The sequence below is a fragment of the Crocuta crocuta genome, unplaced genomic scaffold (assembly GCF_008692635.1).
Source record: "Crocuta crocuta isolate KB4526 unplaced genomic scaffold, BGI_CrCroc_1.0 scaffold260, whole genome shotgun sequence".
Classification (NCBI taxonomy): domain Eukaryota; kingdom Metazoa; phylum Chordata; class Mammalia; order Carnivora; family Hyaenidae; genus Crocuta; species Crocuta crocuta.
Genome location: NW_027527525.1, coordinates 7,345,440 through 7,366,174, shown reverse-complemented (window position 1 = coordinate 7,366,174; position 20,735 = coordinate 7,345,440). Strand labels below are relative to the sequence as shown.

The following is a 20,735-nucleotide window of genomic DNA, read 5'->3' as shown; positions in this document are numbered from 1 at the left end:
GGATATTTCTCCCCTCACCCCACTGAAGTCCAGTGGGGTGATGACTTTTACATGGCTCTTGTCTCCACCAGAAGTCTCTCCCTCTGGTTCTAGATCCTATCAGAAGGCTCTAGGCTCTGGGCTCCAGTCATACTATTTCTTCCCATTGTCACTATGCTCCTAAAGGTGAGAGTGACTTCCTGCTCTTGCTAATTTATCAATTGCCTCATCATCTTTAATTGGCTGCTCAATCCTTCCATCACCCATGTAAACAAGTTGCTGCATTAAATTCTCTCTGCCTGAACCACCTAGAAGGCTTGATCTTTCCCTAAGTCCTGAATTATACAGTCATAGTAGATGGGCAGCTATTTTATATTAAAAAAAATTCAATACGAAGAGCAACTCTTAGCAATGATTTGAAAAGTTTGTTTACATTTGAAACAATCATGTATTTTCCAACCTTGGCCTCCTCCACTGAGACCTTAGCCAAAACGTGGAGTCCCACATGCTGGTCTTGATCCCACAGGCCAAAAATGTAGCAATAGCAGACTCTGGAAAAGTGCACAGAATACTTAGTGAATTAAGTCCAATTAATCTGCCATCTTGTAGCTAGGTGCCTGTCCAGTGCCTTGCGTCTAGCAGGCATTCAAACGTATTTTGAATGGAAAACGGGCTGTGCTTGCCATTCATTGTCAGCATTTCCTAGGCAACAGACAATATAATAACATAACTGAAGCTTTGTCTCACAGTTTCTGTGACTTTTTGGTACAGTTACAATGAAAGCATTGCCCAGGCTTTGCATATGTGCCTGGGCATAGATCCTGGTTGTAGCTCAAAATGTCTGGGATCAAGAGAGTAACTGTGCTCCCTGGAGCAGCAGGAGACTCCAACATAGAGTGCTTGGTAGGGCTGCGGGGGCGGGGGGCGGGGGGAGACATGAGTACAGTCTCTTTATTCAGAGAACAACGGGCCAAAGAAAATAGGAAGTAGGCAACCAAGGGCCTGATGCTGGGCATGCAGTCAGTGCGAGCAGGATAAATCCTCTAAATTCTAAATAATTTCAGTGCTGACTCTTGCTCAGAGCAGAGGGCAGGTATGGAAGCTAAGGGAAGTAAGCTGAGGAAGCGTGATAACCGCAGGGCTGATTCCAGAGCATGGGACCAGGAAGCTGTGCACACTGACTCAGCAGCCAGTTCAGGAAGCCTCACCTGCAGCGAACAGGGCAAGACTGCAGCCTGCTGTTCGGGGATGAAAAGGCAGGAGGGCAGTGGTTTGCGGTATAAGCTTCGGCACCAACCTGCCTGGCTTCAAATCTTGGCTCGGGTACTTATTAGGGCAGGTGTCACAGCCATCTCTTGTGTTAATAGTAGTGCCCGCCCTCCTGGTTCTTGTAGAGACTGAATGAGTTTATTCATGTCAAGCATCTAGCATTCAAAAATCTACCGAAGCGGGGCACCTGGGTGGCTCAGTCGGTTAAGCGTCCGACTTCGGCTCAGGTCGTGATCTCACGGTTCATGGGTTCGAGCCCCGCATCAGGTTCTGTGCTGACAGCTCAGAGCCTGGAGCCTGTTTCAGATGCTATGTCTCCTTCTTTCTCTGCCCCTCCCCCACTCATGCTCTGTCTTTCTCTGTCTCAAAAATAAATAAACTATAAAAAAATAAATAAAGCCTGGCTTATCAGATAAACTGACTGGCCACATTTTTTGGATTGTCAAAGTCTGCCCTTGAATTTAGGATTTCATTCATTTATCCATTTGTTTGACACATTCTTTAATGCCTTAATATGTGCCTGGAACTAAGAATATAATGAAAAACTAAAACGAACAGGTCTCTGTCTTAGTAGACCAGTAATATATTGTAGGCTCAGTGTTAGGTTAGTGGTAAGGGAGAATCAGCTCTCCCTGAAATGGTTTCTAATGAGACTCTTAAAAAAGAATGAATACAACAAAGGTATCTCTCTAGGGGGATGTTGCTAAGGCATGTGTAGGGCAAGAGGTATATGGGAACCCTATGCACTTTGCACTCAATATTGCTGTGAACCTGAAACCAACCTAAAAATAAATCAATTAAAATATTTTTAAAAGAAAGAACAAATGAGTGAATGAATAATAATTATCTCTCGAATTATCCTAAATATTTTTGGTGACTCAAAAAAAACTAAAGCAGGGGCGCCTGGGTGGCTCAGTCGGTTAAGCTTCCGACTTCGGCTCAGGTCATGATCTCATGATTCATGGGTTCGAACCCAGTGTTGGGCTCTGTGTTGACAGCTAGCTCAAAGCCTGGAGCCTGTTTCAGATTCTGTATCTCCCTCTCTCTCTGACCCTCCCCTGCTTACGCTGTCTCTCTCTGTCTCTCTCAGAAATAAATAAAACATTTAAAAAAAGAAAACTAAAGCTATCGTAATCTTATCTAAGTCATATTTTTGATAAGCTAGGTCTTCATTCATATCAGCTGCGCTCAGTTTTTAGAAATGGCAGAAACTTAAGCTTAATTGTAGTCAATTATATTCATCTTTAAGAAGCAGCAGCAGTGAATACTGTCACACAAAGCACTTGTTAGAAAAGTCTATGTTCCTGGAAGCCAGACATGTAAGCTCCAGCGTAAGCAAATTTGTTGATCCTTTGGAGGTCATGCTTGCTTGTAAGAGTCGGCTACATGTTGACGTAGATACTGTCATTTGGTTAGTATTTACTGGGCCACCTACTCTGTGTGAGGTTCTGCTTAGATCTGACACTAATAGTAAATAAGGCACAGTCCCTGGAGTCACCAGGCTCCTTGTCTCAGGCTAGATGAACATGGGAACAGGCAATGCAATGAGGTCGGTGCCAGAGAAGGCAGGGACAGTATGGAAGCAGAGACGTTATTCATTCATACATTCGTTCACTCAGTATCTCTAAGTTCCATACAATGTAGAAGGTGCTCCCGCAGTGTCAGGGATATGGCCATGAATCAGACAGATAATCCATGCCATCTGGAATCCACTGTGCCTTTGCTCGTTATGGTTGCAGAGAAGCCTTGAGTTGGGTCGTGAAGAATGAGAAGTATTTAGGAAGACAGCCAATGTGTAAAGGGTATTCCAGAAGGAGGGGGCGTCCTGTGCACTCAGGAGTCCCCATGCCCTTTGAGGAGAGGATGCGGGCACTTGGCTCTGGTGACTCCACCTCAATGCCAAGAGACTCTGCCTTCGGTCCTCATAAGAGATTGATGAGGGAAGTCCTGATCATGGGTGATGACTGCATTTTGTCTATGAAGAAGGACAAGCTGACATTTTAGGACATTTGATTTCTTTCCTTTTTATCATGCATGGCTTATAAGGCTTATCAAAAGGATATGCAGATCTATTTTTAGAGATCTGAGGTCTCTAAGCTTAGTCTTTAATTTCTATCCTCATCTTAGGTACTTAATTATTTATTTTTAACATGATTTTTCATTCCAAGAAAAACACTTGCAGCCAATTTTATTTGTCATGGACATGAATATTCCTTTAGTCTCACAACCATAAGTGAATAAATACATGGACAGATATTAATATATTAGCCTACATGTAGTTGGAACATATCTTCACTTCAAGGATAATAAAATCTACAATTCTCTGTTCATGTAATTATATCCTTAGAATTTTTTCAAGACATTTTGAGAGGCTGGAATACATTTGTGAGACTTCCTCTCTTACCTTGATTTATAGTACAGATAGTATCAAATGCTACTTGTTTTTCTCTTCATAACTAGAAAATTAAAACAGCTAGACTTTCTGCTCCCCAATCTTCCCCACCTTTCGCTTTTGTAACGAAGAAGCAAAGGATAAATCAAGAAACTCTTACCGGAGAGTCACTCCTGAGAACAGTTTCCTGGATGTGCTGTTCAGCCTCATCAACTGCATCTCCTACTTTGGAGAATCATTAAGAAGCCATGTTGTTAATGTTGATCCTTGAGTACCGTAAGGTCACGGGAGGCCTCTGAGTCACCACACACTTAATCATGAGCAGCCTGCCATTAGTCATCTGTGTATGTGTTCTGATTCTTGAAAAATTAGTGGTTCCCTGTGGGGAAAGTGACTCTCATTCCAACAGAAGAAGAGGCAGTTTCTGCTCAATTCCCAGAAGCACTTTAGGACACATTTGCACCTGAGAGAACACCTACCAGCTAAAATGTACTTCTTCCAATTAGCAACTAAATTACGAGCTAAACTTGTAGCTAATTGGGTAATATCCAGTAGATCGTTTTCTGTCTGAATAACTTTATAGCAGCTGAGCATTACGTGTTGGTTAGTCTGAGTATGCTCTGTGCTTTTTGAACTCAGATGAAACTGTATTTTTACTTTTTAGAAATTAACCATCTTCCTTATGGCTTCCTAAGAGAAGAGTCAGACCCAAAACAAGAGGTCATCACAGGCTCAGTGGTCAGTGTCATACTCTCTCCCTGCTGGTCTCCCATGAGCTCAGAAAATACCACTGGGGCCACGTGCAATAGTCATGGGTGTTGGGTAAGTGTAGCAGTGGGTGGAGGAGCCCTGATGACCACTAACAAGGAAGGAGCACTTGTAAAAAATGCCAGGTATACCTTGACCCCAGAAGGTGATCCCAAGGAGCATAGCAGACACCAAAGCTTCAAATCAAGGGACAGTCATTATGTGTGTTGTACAGAAAAACCTGTTAGTTGCTCACTGATCTTTCTCTTCCTCTTTTTATTGCCAACTATTCCCAGAGCATGTACTACATGAACGCCTTTCTTTCTGGAAGTTATAAACCAAGATGTTAAAAGTGATTATTTTCAAGGGCTGAAGTCCTTGCTTGTGGTGCCTCTTAATTTGTCTACAGTGACTATGCATCACCTTTGGTAAAAGGGAAAAGTTATTTGTAATTTTAAACATTCTAAACCACTTGCCTGCCTGCCACCTATCAAATTGGTTATTGTCATTTGTTTATGTTTCCTTCTAGGCTTTGCCAATTCACACATAATTTCTTCATAAGTGTAATTGCATACAGATGCAATTCTGCATTCTGCTACTTCAAAGCATTGTTGTACATGAAAAACAGACACCAGAGACCTTCTGTGATGTGAGCCGGGGTAACCCGGCCCTCATCTGATGCAACTCTCTCTCTCGGACTGGTGGCCCTTAATACGGCCTGTTCCCACCTGTCCAGCAACCTTGTGATAGAAGCTGTTGGGATGATGAGGTGTCAAAGTGTATGTTTCTTTGTTTTTTGCCTGTGAAAATGTATAGTTTTGTTAATAGCACTGTAAATTATTTGGAATAAGGAGTCTGCTCAGTGGAAAAGAGACATGAATAGGTTTAGATTTTTATGGGGCTGAATCAGCCAAATCAAACACAGGCTTTCCTGAAGCTTCCAAGTTTTTAATGGAAACTCGCGCTCTTCAGAACTTTGCTGCCTAATTATAATTCATGCCTTTTGCAGATACATTACAGAGTGGACCAAAAGGAAAATGTTAGACATGTTCACTTGTGATTTCTATTGTGTTACTGTGGAGTGCCAACTGCATACGTTGAATGGGCTGGTGCGTGCAAAGACATGGGCCGGTTCCTGGCCAGCTGAACCACGTCAGTAGGAAGGAGGGAAATAAACTTGCAGTACTGCAAATACGGACAGCACGCTCAGCCACAGAACCAGGCTCCCCTCTGTGACTGTACACAGTTCAGTGTCAGAATTCAATCCAAAAGTCCCCTGGTAGCCATCGCCCCCAACCAACCCACACCGTTATCTTTAACAGAGAGGTAATTTTGAAGCCTGGAGACATGGAACTACCTAGATTTTATCGTAAGGACTTTTTCCTCTTTTCTTTATTTCCTTCTAAACAGGTCTAACTGGTATCAAAGGAGAAAAAGGAAACCCAGGCGTTGGAACCCAAGGTCCAAGAGGCCCCCCTGGCCCAGCAGGTAAATCTCCCTACCAACAGGAAGCTGCAAGATGAATACCCTAAATCTTTATATTTCACTTGACATCACAGGTGAAGAAAATGGCCACCTGTTACATCCTTGTATCTGACTGGAATGGCTGTATTTCTCATTCAATGTTTTAGAAGGCCAGTTTGTTAAGTGATGATTCTCCCAGAAGCTTAGAGCATATTCTGGGATCCTATTGGCTTCATGAGTTAAGCTATGCTAGGCTATGCTGAAGTAACAAATCAATCCCAAATGCTGAGTAGATTGACATAATAAAGGTTTATGTCACACACACCCCAAAGTCTGAGGTGGGTAGGGTGGCTTTCCCCCATTTTGGAACAAAAGACCTTGAGGAGAGAGATAAGGAGGCACATCAGCCTTCACCTTCTTAAATGGAGAGTGACATATGTCACAACCATGCTGGACCTAGCCATACTCTCAGCTGAACTACACGGAAGGCTCCAAATATAGAGGAACACCCGGGTATTTGATGAACACTCAGAGTTTCTGCCACCGTGGCATCCTTACTGAATGAGTTTTGAGTAAGTTTTGTGTACATTACTGGGTGCTTTTAGAGTGGCCTTTAGAGTATCATCCTCATTATTGGGATTCCAAATCTGCAGTTCGATCGGACATTTGTAATTCAGTTTTAGCCTCATTGAATCAAATGCTCTACTGATTTTTCTTTCCAATCTAATGATGATTTTGGAAAGTACTTTTTCTAGGAGGTATTCCCAGTGGAATAGATTGAGCATAAATGCTCCTAGCATTGGAGCCTGTGTGAGAAGCTGATCTAGCGTCATGTGTTCTGCAAAAACAATGCTTGGCGAATGTTGACTGAATGGAACTGAATGTATCTAAGAGGTGCAGCACTTTTCAAATATAAGGTGATACTTGTTCCTACTTTTCACTTAGGTTTTGGTTGAAAGAAGGTCGTTTTTGGTTGAAGAATGCCTTTAAAGCACTACTGGAGTTCAGGCCTAAAAGCCGACATACAAACGAACAAAAACACCCAGCTCAATACACTTCCTAACATGAGAAAATTTTGAATCTCCCTCTCATTTTCACTCAATCTAAGTTCTCAGTTGATATAAGGTAGCCTAAAGAAATGTCGGATTAGTATTTTAGGTCCGGTTTCAGACTTTTCCTTTTTCTCTTGCGGGATAATTTCTTTCACACTCAGGCTAATTTATTTCAATTATCTGGGGCCATAAAGCAGTATAGATTGCGAGGCTGAGATAGAGTGTGTTTGTGTGTGTGGGTGTGTGCACACTGGATTCACAAAGAACTGCACTGAGAAACACGAGCTCTATAATGAAAACCAGGTTGAGAGCGGTATGTTCCTTTCCCTTAATATCCAAGAGGTGATAGAAAAGAATACATTCTGCTTTCCAGTTTCCTGAGCTCATTGAAAGCACTGACCTCCAGGAGAATGTGTGATTACAGTATGATCCAGTTTAGGAATAAAAACACAATGAGCAGGGAGAGACAGATTATCCTAATTGTTAAAATGGGTGAAGTGGCTTCTTTTAAGAGTCAGTTAACTTCTTGGTTGTCTCAAAACTCACTCTGTGACAGTAGAAGACCAACTGCTTTCATTTGTCGGTGCTTCTTAGGACCTTCGGGGGAGAGTCGGCCAGGAAGCCCTGGGCCCCCCGGCTCTCCTGGGCCCAGGGGTCCGCCTGGTCACCTGGGGGTGCCTGGACCGCAAGGTCCTTCTGGCCAGCCTGGATATTGCGACCCCTCTTCATGTTCTGCCTATGGGGTAGGAGGTAAGTGCCGGCCTCTCATGGGCTCATGGGCTTTGAGCAATGTTTTGCTGTGGTGAGAACTATAATGACGAGGGTACAATGAAAAGTAGTTTAATTATGGGAGGGAGGCAGAAGCTGAATGCCTCACTACCTTAAATTATGCAGAGACGTCTTCTATAAAGTGCTAATGACTCTAGAGGCTACCCCTTTAAAAAACGTAAGAGGAAAATGAAAATAACATTGTATGTAAACCTTTCTTGTTTACCAACGGCAATCCACGCCTACTTGACCTCCAGACCTGACCTCGTGTTTGGTCGCTGGGGGGCATGTCTGAACTTTCTTTGGGTGCCCTAACTCTGCGTTACTGCTGTGGTGTGGTCATGATGCCCGGTAAATTTTTTTGCTCTTGTTTTGGATAAACCTCCAACTTAGAACTTCTCCCTAGTGAGGAGGGCCCCCTAGATTCTTTTGGGTGACATTCTGTCCACCACATACAAGTTAGGTGATCAAAGATAGCTTTAAGAAGAAACGAGTGGCCATGCTATCCTTGCCTCATTACTAACGACTGGACTGAGACTCTGAAAGATCGTGCTTCCTAAACACATCTGCAGCCTGCATGTTGGCGAGTTGTGCAATGGGACATTTTCTGACATAGTCACACTTGGAAGCATCAAGAGAGATGTTCACAGACTGCTTTGGGGCAATAAACTTATTAGTCAAAGAATTTTAAGTTTTCTGCTTTACGAGAAATTTAACCTTATTTGCCAGAGGAACTGGTCAGAGTTTTGCTGATGTGTTTTTCTCTGTTCATCTTTTCCCTCTCTGTTCTCTCAAACCTCCCTGTCCCTCGTTAAGATCTGATCCCTTACAATGATTACCAGCACTGAAGTGGATGCCCTCCACTCTGATTACTTTGGCCTGGGCAATTGGCTATGGATACAGAACTGTCCTGTTGACCACCAGCACCCAGCCCCCGCCCCTAACAATGGGCACCCTGCTTCCCTGCCTCACCTGCTTTCCTCCCTGCCCACTATCACATCTCTTGCCCTCCCTGCTCCAAACACGTACACTGAGAATACTGGAACTTAACCGAATCCCCTGGGTCAACCGTCATAGAAACTGACTGCTCTGTATCAGCCTGGCTATAGGTATATGGTTGTGTACCAAGGATTTATCCCTAACTTTTCTATATGAAGGCTCAGTAATCATTGTTGAAGTGTGCCTTCTCCTCTTTCCTGGCCCCACGCAAGATTGATGGGCATCTTCCTCCCTGACCACCCTACTCTCCATTCCCCTCTGACCCTCTCCCTTCCCGACTGTCCCCTGGTGATGGGTTTCTAACATGAGATCGGTTTTTGTAAAATTTATTTTTCTGTTATAATTCTGCTGAGATTCAGGGTTCCTTTTGTAAATAAAACACATAATATTTAAGCAGTTGGCTGTGATTCTAGTTTTCTAACAATTTCTGCCATGTATCTGTCCCTTCCTTGACTAACCCTCTGAAACTTCCTGGGGAAGGCGCAAGCGCGTGGTGGGGAAAGGTAGCTACTGCTTTCTACCCAAGCAGGATATCTCTGTAGTTCAGAGACCAAATCTGTCTCATACGGACCCACATGAGGAGAGAATATCAATTTATGGTTCCTGGGTCCTATCAAGTCCCCACCCCACTCTTCCTCTCTAGCTCCTCATCCCGATCAACCAGAATTTACTCCTGTCCAAGACGAGCTGGAAGCCATGGAACTGTGGGGCTCGGGGATCTGAGAGCCTCCAGAGAAATATGAAGACCAACTATAAGGACTCTCAGAGAAACTTATTCAAGAAGAATGTCGTGATGTGGTTTGTATGCTACCTTTTGGGGGCTCGTTTCATCACCCCGAATCTCCTTGGATGCTGTTAATATTGTCATCATTAACAAAAAATTACATTTAAAAACCCTTTATCTATGATACCACAGGATTTATTTCCCTCTATTATTTTAATGGCATGCTCGATGATTTGTTTTTCCAGAGAAGAGTCCTCAAAGAAAGATTGGCAAAAAAAAAAAAAAAAAAAATTGAACTCTGGAATTTTTTCTGTGTTAGATGATCTCAAGTCCTAAAATGTATCAAGACAGCTATGATTGTATTCAGATGAAACAGAATAAAAATTTAAAGAGATTCAAAAATTATGCTCTATCTCCGATAGCTAGCTAAAAAGAGAAAGGGATATTATTGGAGAAACTACCTCTTGATTAACTGACATGCCCGCCTCTGAGTTCACTTGGTAACTTGTTTCACTGGGATGTAAGAATATAGATTAGAATATAACCTTTCTGAATTTGGTAACTTTAAAAATAGCTTTAGTTTTTCAGTGGTTTTGACGTGCAGAATAATGACTTGCCACCAGACCTAGTTCAAAGAGCCCCAATTTTGATGAACAGTTTATCTAGCACTATTCCAAGGCTTGCCCTCTTTATCTACATGGATGACTTTGTACATGCAATAAGGTTTTGCAAACCCATTTCCATTCTCTTTTATAAGCAAATAAAATTTTAAAACAACATATGTGGGTTCTTTTTACTGCATTTCTAAATATCACCTTAAACTTTTAGTAGTCTTAGCTGAGTTTTAACCAGAAAAACAACAGTTGGCTTCCTTTAGACAGGCATTCAAATTTTCATTCCTTCATTCCTTCATTCCTTCATTCATTCTGAGGGTAGTTTGAAGCTTAACAGAAGAAGCCGTTGACTTGGGCCTAAGAGACTGGTAGAATTTTATCATTGGTTTATAATCCACCAGAAGATTCAAGGCTGGTGCTAAATAAATATTTACCAATAGTTGACTGAAGAGTGTCTTTCTTCTGATACTAAGAAGAGTCTGAAAAACTCTAGAAAGGAAGAAGGGAAATGAGGTTGAATCTAACAGACTTAACACCTAAACCATACTGTGTCTTTTGCTCACAAAGGAAAAATCTAGATATTTGAGAAATATTTGGGTTCTATTACCTGCTCGTTGAAAGTAAAATGAAAGAGAATCATAAGTTTAGCATGTGCTCCTTTTCCAGTAGCATCTACCTAGTAACAGCTAATTTTAAAAGGTAGAGGTGGGGTCGTTTATAACCAGAAGTTGGATTGCTCCGAGATCACTGAGGTCTTCTGAACTTTGGTTTCCCTCACCAAACAGATCTGATCCAAGAGCTTTCCAGCCGAAGTCTTCAAAGGTCTGTTTATGTGCCTTTGGGGATCCAGGCAAAGAAGTTTTTGGTGCCTTTGCAGGAAATGAAAGAAGACAGTGAGCAGATAACCAACAGCTGTTCCCCTTCAGTTAAGGCAAATCATTCCACATGTAAGTAGGATGGACGAGGGAGAAAGGTTGCACAAGAGCAATCAGGATGACTTGACCCAGGATCACCTAAGAGAACTCCTCCTTAGATGACTAGGATGTGTCATTAGTTATGTCATACTTTTGTACCAGATTCCTTAGTCTTTTAACAGATGAGTAGAGAGAAGAATACTCTGTGTGTTCGGCTCTTAGAAATGCGTAGTCCAGTATCGTGTCACTAAGAAGACTCTCCAATTCTGTTATAAACGGTGAAGTATAAGCCACTGGCAGTTCTATTCCATTCAAATCATTAATGAGTTGTGCAGATACACTTGGCTTTGATTTTACTTGATGGTCTAAATTTGTTTATTTAGGCTACAGGAAAGTTTCATTAGTTTGGAAGGTGTCATCCCCTAGACCCAGTATATCAGATTTCTATTGAGTGAAATGTTCAAAATAAAAGGTGTAATTCAGATTCAGAACTTTTATGTTTACAGTACATTGCCTTGTTAAAAGATGATTTAGAATAACATTACATTTTTTCTTAATGTTTATTTGTTTTTGAGAGAGAGAGACAGACAGAGCACAAGTGGGCAAGTGGCAGAGAGCGATGGAGACACAGAATCCAAATCAGGCTCCAGACTCTAACCTGTCAGCATAGAGCCCAACATGGGGTTCGAACTCACAAACCGTGAGATCAGTACCTGAGCTGAAGTCGGGTACTTAACTGACTGAGCCACCCAGGTGCCCCTAGGATTGCATTTTTTTAATGTTTTACTTATTTATTTTTGAGAGAGAGTGAGAGAGCGAGTGAGAGAGAACAGGGGAGAGGCAGAGAGAGAAGGAGAGAAAGAGAATCCCAAGCAGCCTCTGCACTGCCAGTACAGAACCCGTGTGGGGCTATAACTCATGAAACCGAGATCATGACCTAAGCTGAAACCAAGAGCTGGATGCTCAACCAACTGAGCCACCCAGACACCCCTTGAATTGCATATTTATTGACTAACCTATTTTGGCAGGAAAATATTTATACCTTAATTAATAGTTTATATCATTTCTGAAAGTAATAAAGCATCTTTTCATATACAGAAGAATATCACTTTTCAGAATTTTTATCACTTTTGTTAGAAACTCTCAATTTCTTTTGGAAATAATCATTTTAAGGTAATATTTTGTATTCATCAAATATGCGATTTAATTCCAGGACAACTCTCCCTTTTTCATTTCTATCTCTTCTGCCCCACTCCGTCTTCCCATAACCAGTCCTGCCATGTACCAGGAACTGTTCTAGTTCTTAGGATAAACATATGAATGAGAGAGATGTGGGCTTGTTTTCATGGACCTTCCTCTCTAGTGCTCAAGAAAGATGAGAAATGAGTGAATAAACGAGCAAAATTTCTCTCAAATTGTGATGAATAGTTAAAAAGACCCAGGAAAAATGCTGAGAAAGGAATATGGCGACAATGTAAAAGAGCATTTGCTTTCACTTGGGTGAACAGAGATGGCCTCCCTGAGGGGCTGAGATTTCAGTGGAGACATGAAGATAAAAAAAGATGTGGGAGGAGGATTCAGGGCCAGAAATTGTCAAATACAAAGGCCCTTTGTCAGGAAGGTGCTTGTTCATGTTCAAAGAGCTAAGAGGCCAGTACGGCAGGAGCGTAAACAAGATAAGGCTGGAGACCAGAGCAATTTAGGCAGGGTGCCACTTAGTGATTTCGATTTTATTTTAAACTCCATAAGAAACAATTGATGGGTTTCAATAGAGGAGTGACACGATCAGGTGCATGTTTTAGGTTAGTGAAGGGAAAATTGCTCTTTCATTGAAGCACCTTGCTGAGCTTTTCTAAAGCTGTCACTGAGCTGTTACTCTAGGCCAGGCCTACTCCACGGGCTTTAAAGTTGAACCATGGGCAATACTATGCTGTGGTAAGAACAATTCCTAACGTCTCAAGAGCTTAACACAATATGCATCTATTTCTTGGTTACACCAGAGAGCAGGGAAATGGTCCTTCGTGTCTCAGCTCATTGTTCCACATTGCTTCTGCCTTAGACACTTCCATACCAACGTGCATGTCCATGATTGCCATGAGAAGAGAAGAGAGGCCGTGGAGAATCATCTGCCCAGCTTTCTCCAGAAGTGACATGTGTTACTTCCACTCACATTTTTTGGTCTATGTAAATCACATGAGCCCATTTCACTTCATAGGGGTGGAGAAGAACTCTCTTCCCACATGCTAGGAAGGTGAAGAGAGCCAGAAATATTGCTGAGAAACAAGAAAAGCTATCACTTAGGTTTTAATTCATTTGGTCATCACAGCAATGCAAGAGCTAGTTCACTATTATATTAATTGTCCTGGCGAAGAGACAGAAGCACAGAAAATTTAAGTTACCTGCCCGAGAACACACAGCTAGAAATCAAATGTAGGCATTCTGACTCCAGATATCTACTCTTAACCTCTAGGTTACTCTGCCTCACACATTGGTAATTCTTACATTTTAATGGCACAAAGGAGTAGAGATAGGGCTTATTCAAGTACAGATGCCTGGACCCTGAGGGACCCCCAAAGATTCTACTTCAAGTGTCTGGGTTGGAAACTCTGCATTTTTTGTTTTAAATGAGCACCTCAGGTGGATCAATGGACTACAGTTTGAGAAACACTATTTTCAGATCATTCTGGTTGCATAGTTGAGAGTGGATTGGAGGGGTTTATAGTAGAGAAGGGAACATAATAACACCATTGTCATGGTCTAATGAAAGCTTGTGGAGGATTGAACCAAGATGGTGGAATTGACAGGACTCATTAGAAATGAAGACAAGGAGAGGAACATAAGCAGGACAATCCCAGTTTCTGGCATAAGAACTGGGAAATGGAGATACGCATATCCCTCTGGGAATCACAGCGTTAGAACAGGGGCGTAGAAGAGTTCAGTTTAGGAGAGTATGAGGTGCTATGTAGGTGATTTGGAGCTTTGGAGAATAATCAGGGCTAGAGACATAAATTTAAGAGTCATATGCATTAGGTAGCATTTAAAGGCTACAGGAATGAATGAGATCACCTGGAGAGTTTCCTGCTTCCTACTCTCCCTCTTTCATTTTTGTTTCCATAGATTCTTCAACCTGTTTTTTCCTATTCTATTTTAAATTGTTCTCTTCCAGCCAAAGAGTCTCCAAACTATAGCCACAAGGAACTAGTTGCAAAACTCTTGATGCATGCTTTCTCTTGTTTATCTTTAACATGATTTTTTTTTCCTACTTGGAAAGCCCTTCTTTTCTGCCTCACCTCAGTTTAAATGACTTCCTTATCTTTATACTTAACCTTCAAAACTCAGCCAGGCTCCTCTTCCTGTTTGAAGTCTTCCCTGAAACCCACCATGACCACCTGGACAACCTTGACAACCATGGTATCACAGTCCCCTCTTCTAGGTAGTTCTTTAACTCTGTGCCCCTGTATTACTGATGTGCATACTTTAGCAGGTCTCCAACTGCCCACAGTGTGCTTAGCACTTGACAGCTGCTCAGTGGATGTTTGTAAAACAATCTCATCCTGGCACAGTTTCGTTTATAACCTGGCTGCAGTAGGAAGAGTTTTCTCTAGATAGAAGCCATGACATTTGGGAGACGGGAATAATACCTAGGAACCAATGATCAGCTTCTATACAGAGGCTTGCAAATTGAGATCTATTAAGTATTTCAGGATGTGAGGAAGAAATATTTAAGTCATGTCTCCCTGTAAATTTAATCTTTTATGGGTTCAGGTACGCATCCCTCTCTGTGCATGCGTCCATTTATCCGATTTTTAATCAGTATCTGCCGTGGGTTCAGCCATGGGTTGAGGTGGTGGAGAAGAAAAGATGAATACAGAGTCATAGGAGCTTCCTAACTTCCTGCTGTAATTTGAAGCAGGTAAGGACATTTGTACCAGATTAGTAGAAGATCTATCCCAGGCTAACATTTCAGATTTCTGCCTGAAGACACCAGGAAATCAGTGGGGGTCTAAGCAACTGAACGACCCCATCGGGCTTATTATTTGAAGGCACAATTTTGATACAGTGTACATGATAGACTGGTGTTGGGTAAAATCAAGGAAAGAAAAAAAAAGACATAATGAAGTCTTCCCATTTGGTAGCATCTGTTCTGGATACCTTAGATTCAGTTGGTTTTCACAAGGTAAGCTAAGTATTATTATTATTTATTTTTTATTTTTTATTTTTTACAAAGGATCAAACGCGTAAGGTAAGTAATACGTCCGATGTTTACACACATACATAGACAAGGCAAAAAAAGGACTCTGATTCTGGTTGTCCCCATAGCTCATGGCCCCTTCCCTGGGTATCCCATGCTGCCTGTTGGAGTAGATCAGAGGGTGAGGTTCTGTACCACAGGGGTGCCTTGGGGAATAGGAGGAGGAGGCGGGCTTAGAGAGCCATGAGGAAGTACAATGAGCAGAACTCGGATGAGTGATGGGATAAGGGGTGGGGGGCGGGTCACAGGCAGAAGGTAAGGATGGCTTCAGGATTTCAAGTTTGGGAGAGGGAGCGAATGATAATTTCACTAAGGGAGATAGAAAGTTGAGGAGGAAGAGAGGATGACGTTAGGATAGCATACTGGCTTTGAGGTTTTTCTGCTTTTTTTTTTTTTTTTCCAGAGTAAGTACAATATTAGCAGACAAATAGGGACTTAGGAAGGATGATACAGGGTGGGGTGGCTTGGGATGACTCATTTAAACGGTAACAGCCGGGCAGGACTTCATCTCTTTAGGCTGTCCCCAATGGAAGGGGCCTTCCGATGCAGAGTGGAGGTTTCCAAAGTGTGAACCAAAATGCTTAGATTTTAAAAAATCATAACTTTTTATTCTGATTTGATGTGGCATTGGAAACGCTGACATAAAAAATTCATTTGTGCCAGACAAGCTCAGAGTTCAGAGAACTTGTTTTCTACAAAATCCTGGTTCTTCCGGAGTCTTTAGAATAACTCCGTCACCAAGAAAAATTAACTGCATGAATAAATTTGTAGTAATTTTATATTGTTTATCAGATTAAATAATTTTATTACCCATGTGGCTGATACAACATATTCAAGTGTATTGTTAAATGAAAAAAAGCCAGTTGCTGAACAGTATGCATGGTATTTATCTATTATTCTTTTCACCTATCCATAATGAGAGATTGGAGTGAATAAACTCCACACACTTAACCATGGTCATCTCCCATATACAGGACTGCAGGGAACTTCCTTTTTTTTCTTAAGTATCAATTTCACTGAAATGCTGATGTTTAACATTTCTGTATCGTGTGAAAAATATTGTGCAATGAGCTTGTGCTCTCAGAAGCTTGATACTGTACCAAAAAATCAGGAACAATTTTAGAATAAAATTCTGCTTCACAAAAGATTACTTTTTTTTTTTTAATATTTTTATTTATTTCTAGGAGAGAGAGAGAGAGCATGAGCAGGGGAGGGTCAGAGAGAGAGGGAGGCACAGACTCTGAAATAGGCTCCAGGCTCTGAGCTGGCAGTCAGCACAGAGCCCGACGCGGGGCTCAAACCCACGAACCGTGAGATCATGACCTAAGCGAAAGTCGGACGCTTAACCGACTAAGCCACCCAGGCACCCCAAAAGATTATTTTTTTAATATCATCATCATGGCTAATGACTTGGAATAAGTGAAGAAAAATGAGTCACCTTAGAATACTAACAAAGATGGTAGGCTATTTTATTTTATTTTATTATTTTTTATTCTCACGTTAGTTAACCTACAGAGTAGTCTTGGCTTCAGGAGTAGAACCCAGTGATTCCTCACTGACATATAACACCCAGGGCTCATCCCAACAAGTGCTGTCCTTAACGCCCGTCACCCATTTAACACCCCCACCCCCATCAACCCTCAGTTTGTGCTCTGTATTTAAGAGTCTCTTATGGTTTGCCTCCCTCTCTGTTTTGATCTTACTTTCCCTTCCCTTCCCCTGTCATCATCAGTTAAGTTTCTAGAAGCAGAATAAAAGGGGCAGGAGGCCGAAAGCATTATCAAGAGTGGTGGAAAGATTTGCTTGTTTTTGTAGCATTTGTAGACACATAAATGTTAGTCATGATTTATTTTTTCTCTGTATCTTGCTAAGTAATAAAAAACATGCTGTCACAAGTAACCGTATTTTGTTATTTGTTTGTTTCTTTGTTGACTTGCATTTTATCTTACTGATTAGAAAATGTCCAATGTGGTGAAATTCAGCTTCATTAACTTAAGTTAAAAGAGGTTTCATAATTGAATTCCAGAGAGGGAAATGTGTCTTTTTTCTGGGTCTAAAATGGATGTAATATGGTAACAGAGAAAAACTAACTGAGCAAGACAGAAAAGAGGAGTGTAATTACTGAAGACATTTATCTCTATTTTTCACTCTTCTGTCATCTGACCCAAATTCAGTGAATCCCGATGAAATTGTACCCCTGTTATGCTCTAAAAACCATGTCACAAAATCATCAGCCAGCTCAGCTTCCACTATGAGAAATCCTCTTTATTTGAATGTTACTAAGTAGATAACATTGAAGAGAATTCTGTTATTAGAACATCCATGTGTTTCCACTTTACCTGTCCTTACTCATGTACCGCTCACCTTATGCCTGTGAACCGGCAAGTGCAGAGGCTGAAAGGATTAGACTTCACAAATTGAGTTCCTTTTCTACACATTCCAGCTATCAGATTTGGACACCCCTGAGTAGAAGCCCTGCTGACTAGATCTCCATTGTCAACTGGCTGCCTGCTCATGTCCTTGGAGTGCTGCCAGCAGGTTCTATCTCTGATTCAACTCTCAAGTGTGAGCATGTTTTATTAAACCGGGACGGAGCCACAGGTCTCCTGATTGAGAGCAACAGAAAAGCTAGGGAAAAAATGGATACAATTCAAAAACTGTGCAGGAAGCGAGAGCAGCCTGTCCACATTCTGCAGCTCTGGAGATGTTTACTTTTCTTCTCCTGAAATGTCTACCATTCTGTATCTGGTGTGTTTCCTAATGGAATTGGAAACATACCTGCATGGCGAAAGATAGCGTTCAAGGTTGGGGAGTGATCAAAGTGAGCATGGACCCGGAAGCATGGCAGTATGGAAATAAAATGATGGCTTCTCTCGTCATATTTCTAGATAGCTGAACAGTGACATTTATGATTACCAGAAGGCTGTGGCTTAGACACGAGTTTTGAATCTTGACATTTACTTGGTTTTTGAATTTTTATTCCTATCAAAGCATGCACTGACAACAGCAAAATCAAGTGTGTTTGAAAACAACTGCCTGCTTTGTTACTTGTTAGGGGCTATATGATCTTGGACTTCTTGTCCATACATTCTTTCCTTAACTGATTAAAGTCTTGATTTATTTATTTTTTTTAATTTTTAATTTTTGAGAGAGAGAGAGAGAGGATGGGGGAGGCAGAGAGAACAGGAGGCAGAGAAACCAAAACAAGCTCTGCACTGACAGTAGTGAGCCCGATATGGGGCTCAAACTCAGGGACCATGAGATCATGACCTGAGCTGAGGTCAGATGCTCAACCGACTGAGCCATCCAGGTGCCCTAAAGTCCAGATTCATTACCTTCCTAACTCTGGTATCACCAATGAGACCCTCACATTTAATGTGCAGATAATTTCCTATTGGCTTCTGTGTTGGAGACTGGCTTGCTTCAGCAGTAACTGTATTCTCTTCTTCTTGAATACAAATTAGATTTTTATTGCTCAGTGTGGCCATATGGCATGTTATCAACCAGTGAAACATGTATGTGACTTCTGAGTCAAGGGAGTTAAGATGTGTGTGTGCGTGTCTCTTGTCTACCTGCTTCTTTCCCATTTGCTACCTGAATGCAGAGGATTCCAAGGTCTTTCAGGAGGCTGGAGTCATGAGATGGAAGGGGTTCGGGTTCCAGAATGATTTTGTGGAAGGCCAGTGACTGATTAGGAACATCTGCGTTACACTGTTAAATGACCAAAAAATAAACTTTTATAGGGTAACAACAGCCCAGAAATATGTGTGTGTGTGTTATATTAGCGAGTATTACCGTAGCTAATATAGCTGCTGTTACTCATTCAACAAATATTTATTATAGACTGTGGGTCTGTTATGTGGCAGACACTCTTTCAGAGGTTTCCATGAACCACACGCTGTGAGAGGTGCTGGGAGTACCAAAAAAAAAAAAAAAAAGCATTCTCTACCTTCAGTAAGCTCAACTTGTCGATGGAGACATAAGCAATTATAACACAATAAAATGATGGTTACATTGGATGCTTTATAGGGAACAGACAGCAAGGGGGAAGAAATATTTCAGAATGCCTGGAAAGAACAGATGTATGAGCATTGGTGGAAATAGGATTGGGTGAGGATAATTGAAGAGAGTTTATTCCTTGGCATAAAGGCATGAGGCCATGCTTATTTGGCAATTACCAATATTTAAGAAGGACTGAAATGTAAAGTCCAACAATAGGAGTGGATGGAAATGAGAATGGAGAGGTGGGCTTACAAAAATCTGATGGGGGTGGCACCTAGGTGACTGTCGGTTAAGTGTCTGACTCTTGGTTTTGGGTCAGATCATGATCTCATGGTTGTGAGATTGAGCCCCACGTAGGGCTCTGTCCTGGGAGTGGAACCTGCTTAAGATTCTCACCCTCCCTCTTCCTGTGTCCCTCTCCCTCTCCACCTCTTAGAAAAAAAAATCCGAGGTTTCATAGGCCTTACTAAGATGTGTGGATTTTAGGCAAGGTGACAGGGAATCACCAAAGTATTTTGTTTTGGGAGTGAGTGCTATGAAGAAACGTCTATGTTACAAGTGTCTCCTTGGTTTCAACGTAAGGATGGATTTCAGGATGTGTTACCTTGGTTTCTTTTGGATGAAGCACGGATTTCAGGGCAGGTAGTATATGTGGGAGGTGATCTAAAGAAACAGCAGTGGAGAGCAGGGCAAACGAGACAGGGAATGAGGGAAAGCCAGTGTAAAGAGGTATAATCAGAGCTGTAGGCAGCTGTAGGCAAAGGGGATTCAGCTCCTTCATGCCCTCTGAGGAATGAGAGACTGCTTCTTAGAATTGTCTCCAGAGAGGGGGAGGCTGAAGCTTCCTCCTCCGACTCCTGTCTCCCACTGGCTGAGCATTGCTTTTTGGGGCATTAACTTCTAACCTCAGGGACTGTCTTTACACGAGTGTACTATGAGGCAGGAAGCAGAAGTTGCTAGCATATGCGTGAGATAGGACACTGCCAACAGAGTTGAGTCTGAATTTGTGGAACTAGCCACCATAACTCTGGCTACGCCATAGGTGAGCAGAAGGGATACGTAGCAGAAGGGTAGAAATGTGAATCCAGGAGACCAGTTAGGGCCATTGCAATTTGACCAAGTTATTATGTGCATTTGAACTATTGGACTGTGTTTATGGAGCAGCAACTATATATCCCTGGCATGTCTCAGACATTCAGAATATATCAGCAAGCATGGCACACAAAAATCTCTATCTCACTGAGCTTATATCCTAGTGGGAATGACAGAAAATAAATAATAAACCTAGTAAGTATGTAAATGACACACACACATAGGGCGTATGTGTTATGGAAAAATAAAGGTAAGATGATTGAAGAAGCTGAGGGTGAGAAGGGAGAGGGCTATAGTTTTTTAAAAATTATTTTTATTTCATTTTATATTTTTAATGTTTATTTTTGAGAGACAGAGAGACACAGAGTGTGGGGGGGGGAGGGACAGAGAAAGGGAGACACAGAATCCTAAGCAGGCCTTAAGATGTTCGCACAGAGCCTGAATTGGGGTTCCAACCCACCAACAGT

General features: G+C 41.8%; 1 protein-coding gene across 1 annotated transcript in view; it reads left to right on the top strand.

Annotated features, from left to right (window-relative positions):
* Positions 1–10,159, top strand: part of COL14A1 (collagen type XIV alpha 1 chain) — a 203,667-nt gene extending 193,508 nt beyond the window's left edge. The window contains exons 45-47 of the mRNA XM_077764526.1: positions 5,798–5,875; positions 7,498–7,653; positions 9,314–10,159. Of these exons, the coding sequence (XP_077620652.1) occupies positions 5,798–5,875; positions 7,498–7,653; positions 9,314–9,393 (314 nt within the window). The 3' untranslated portion in view covers positions 9,394–10,159. The remainder of the gene's footprint in view (positions 1–5,797; positions 5,876–7,497; positions 7,654–9,313) is intronic.
* Positions 10,160–20,735: the final 10,576 nt, after the last annotated feature.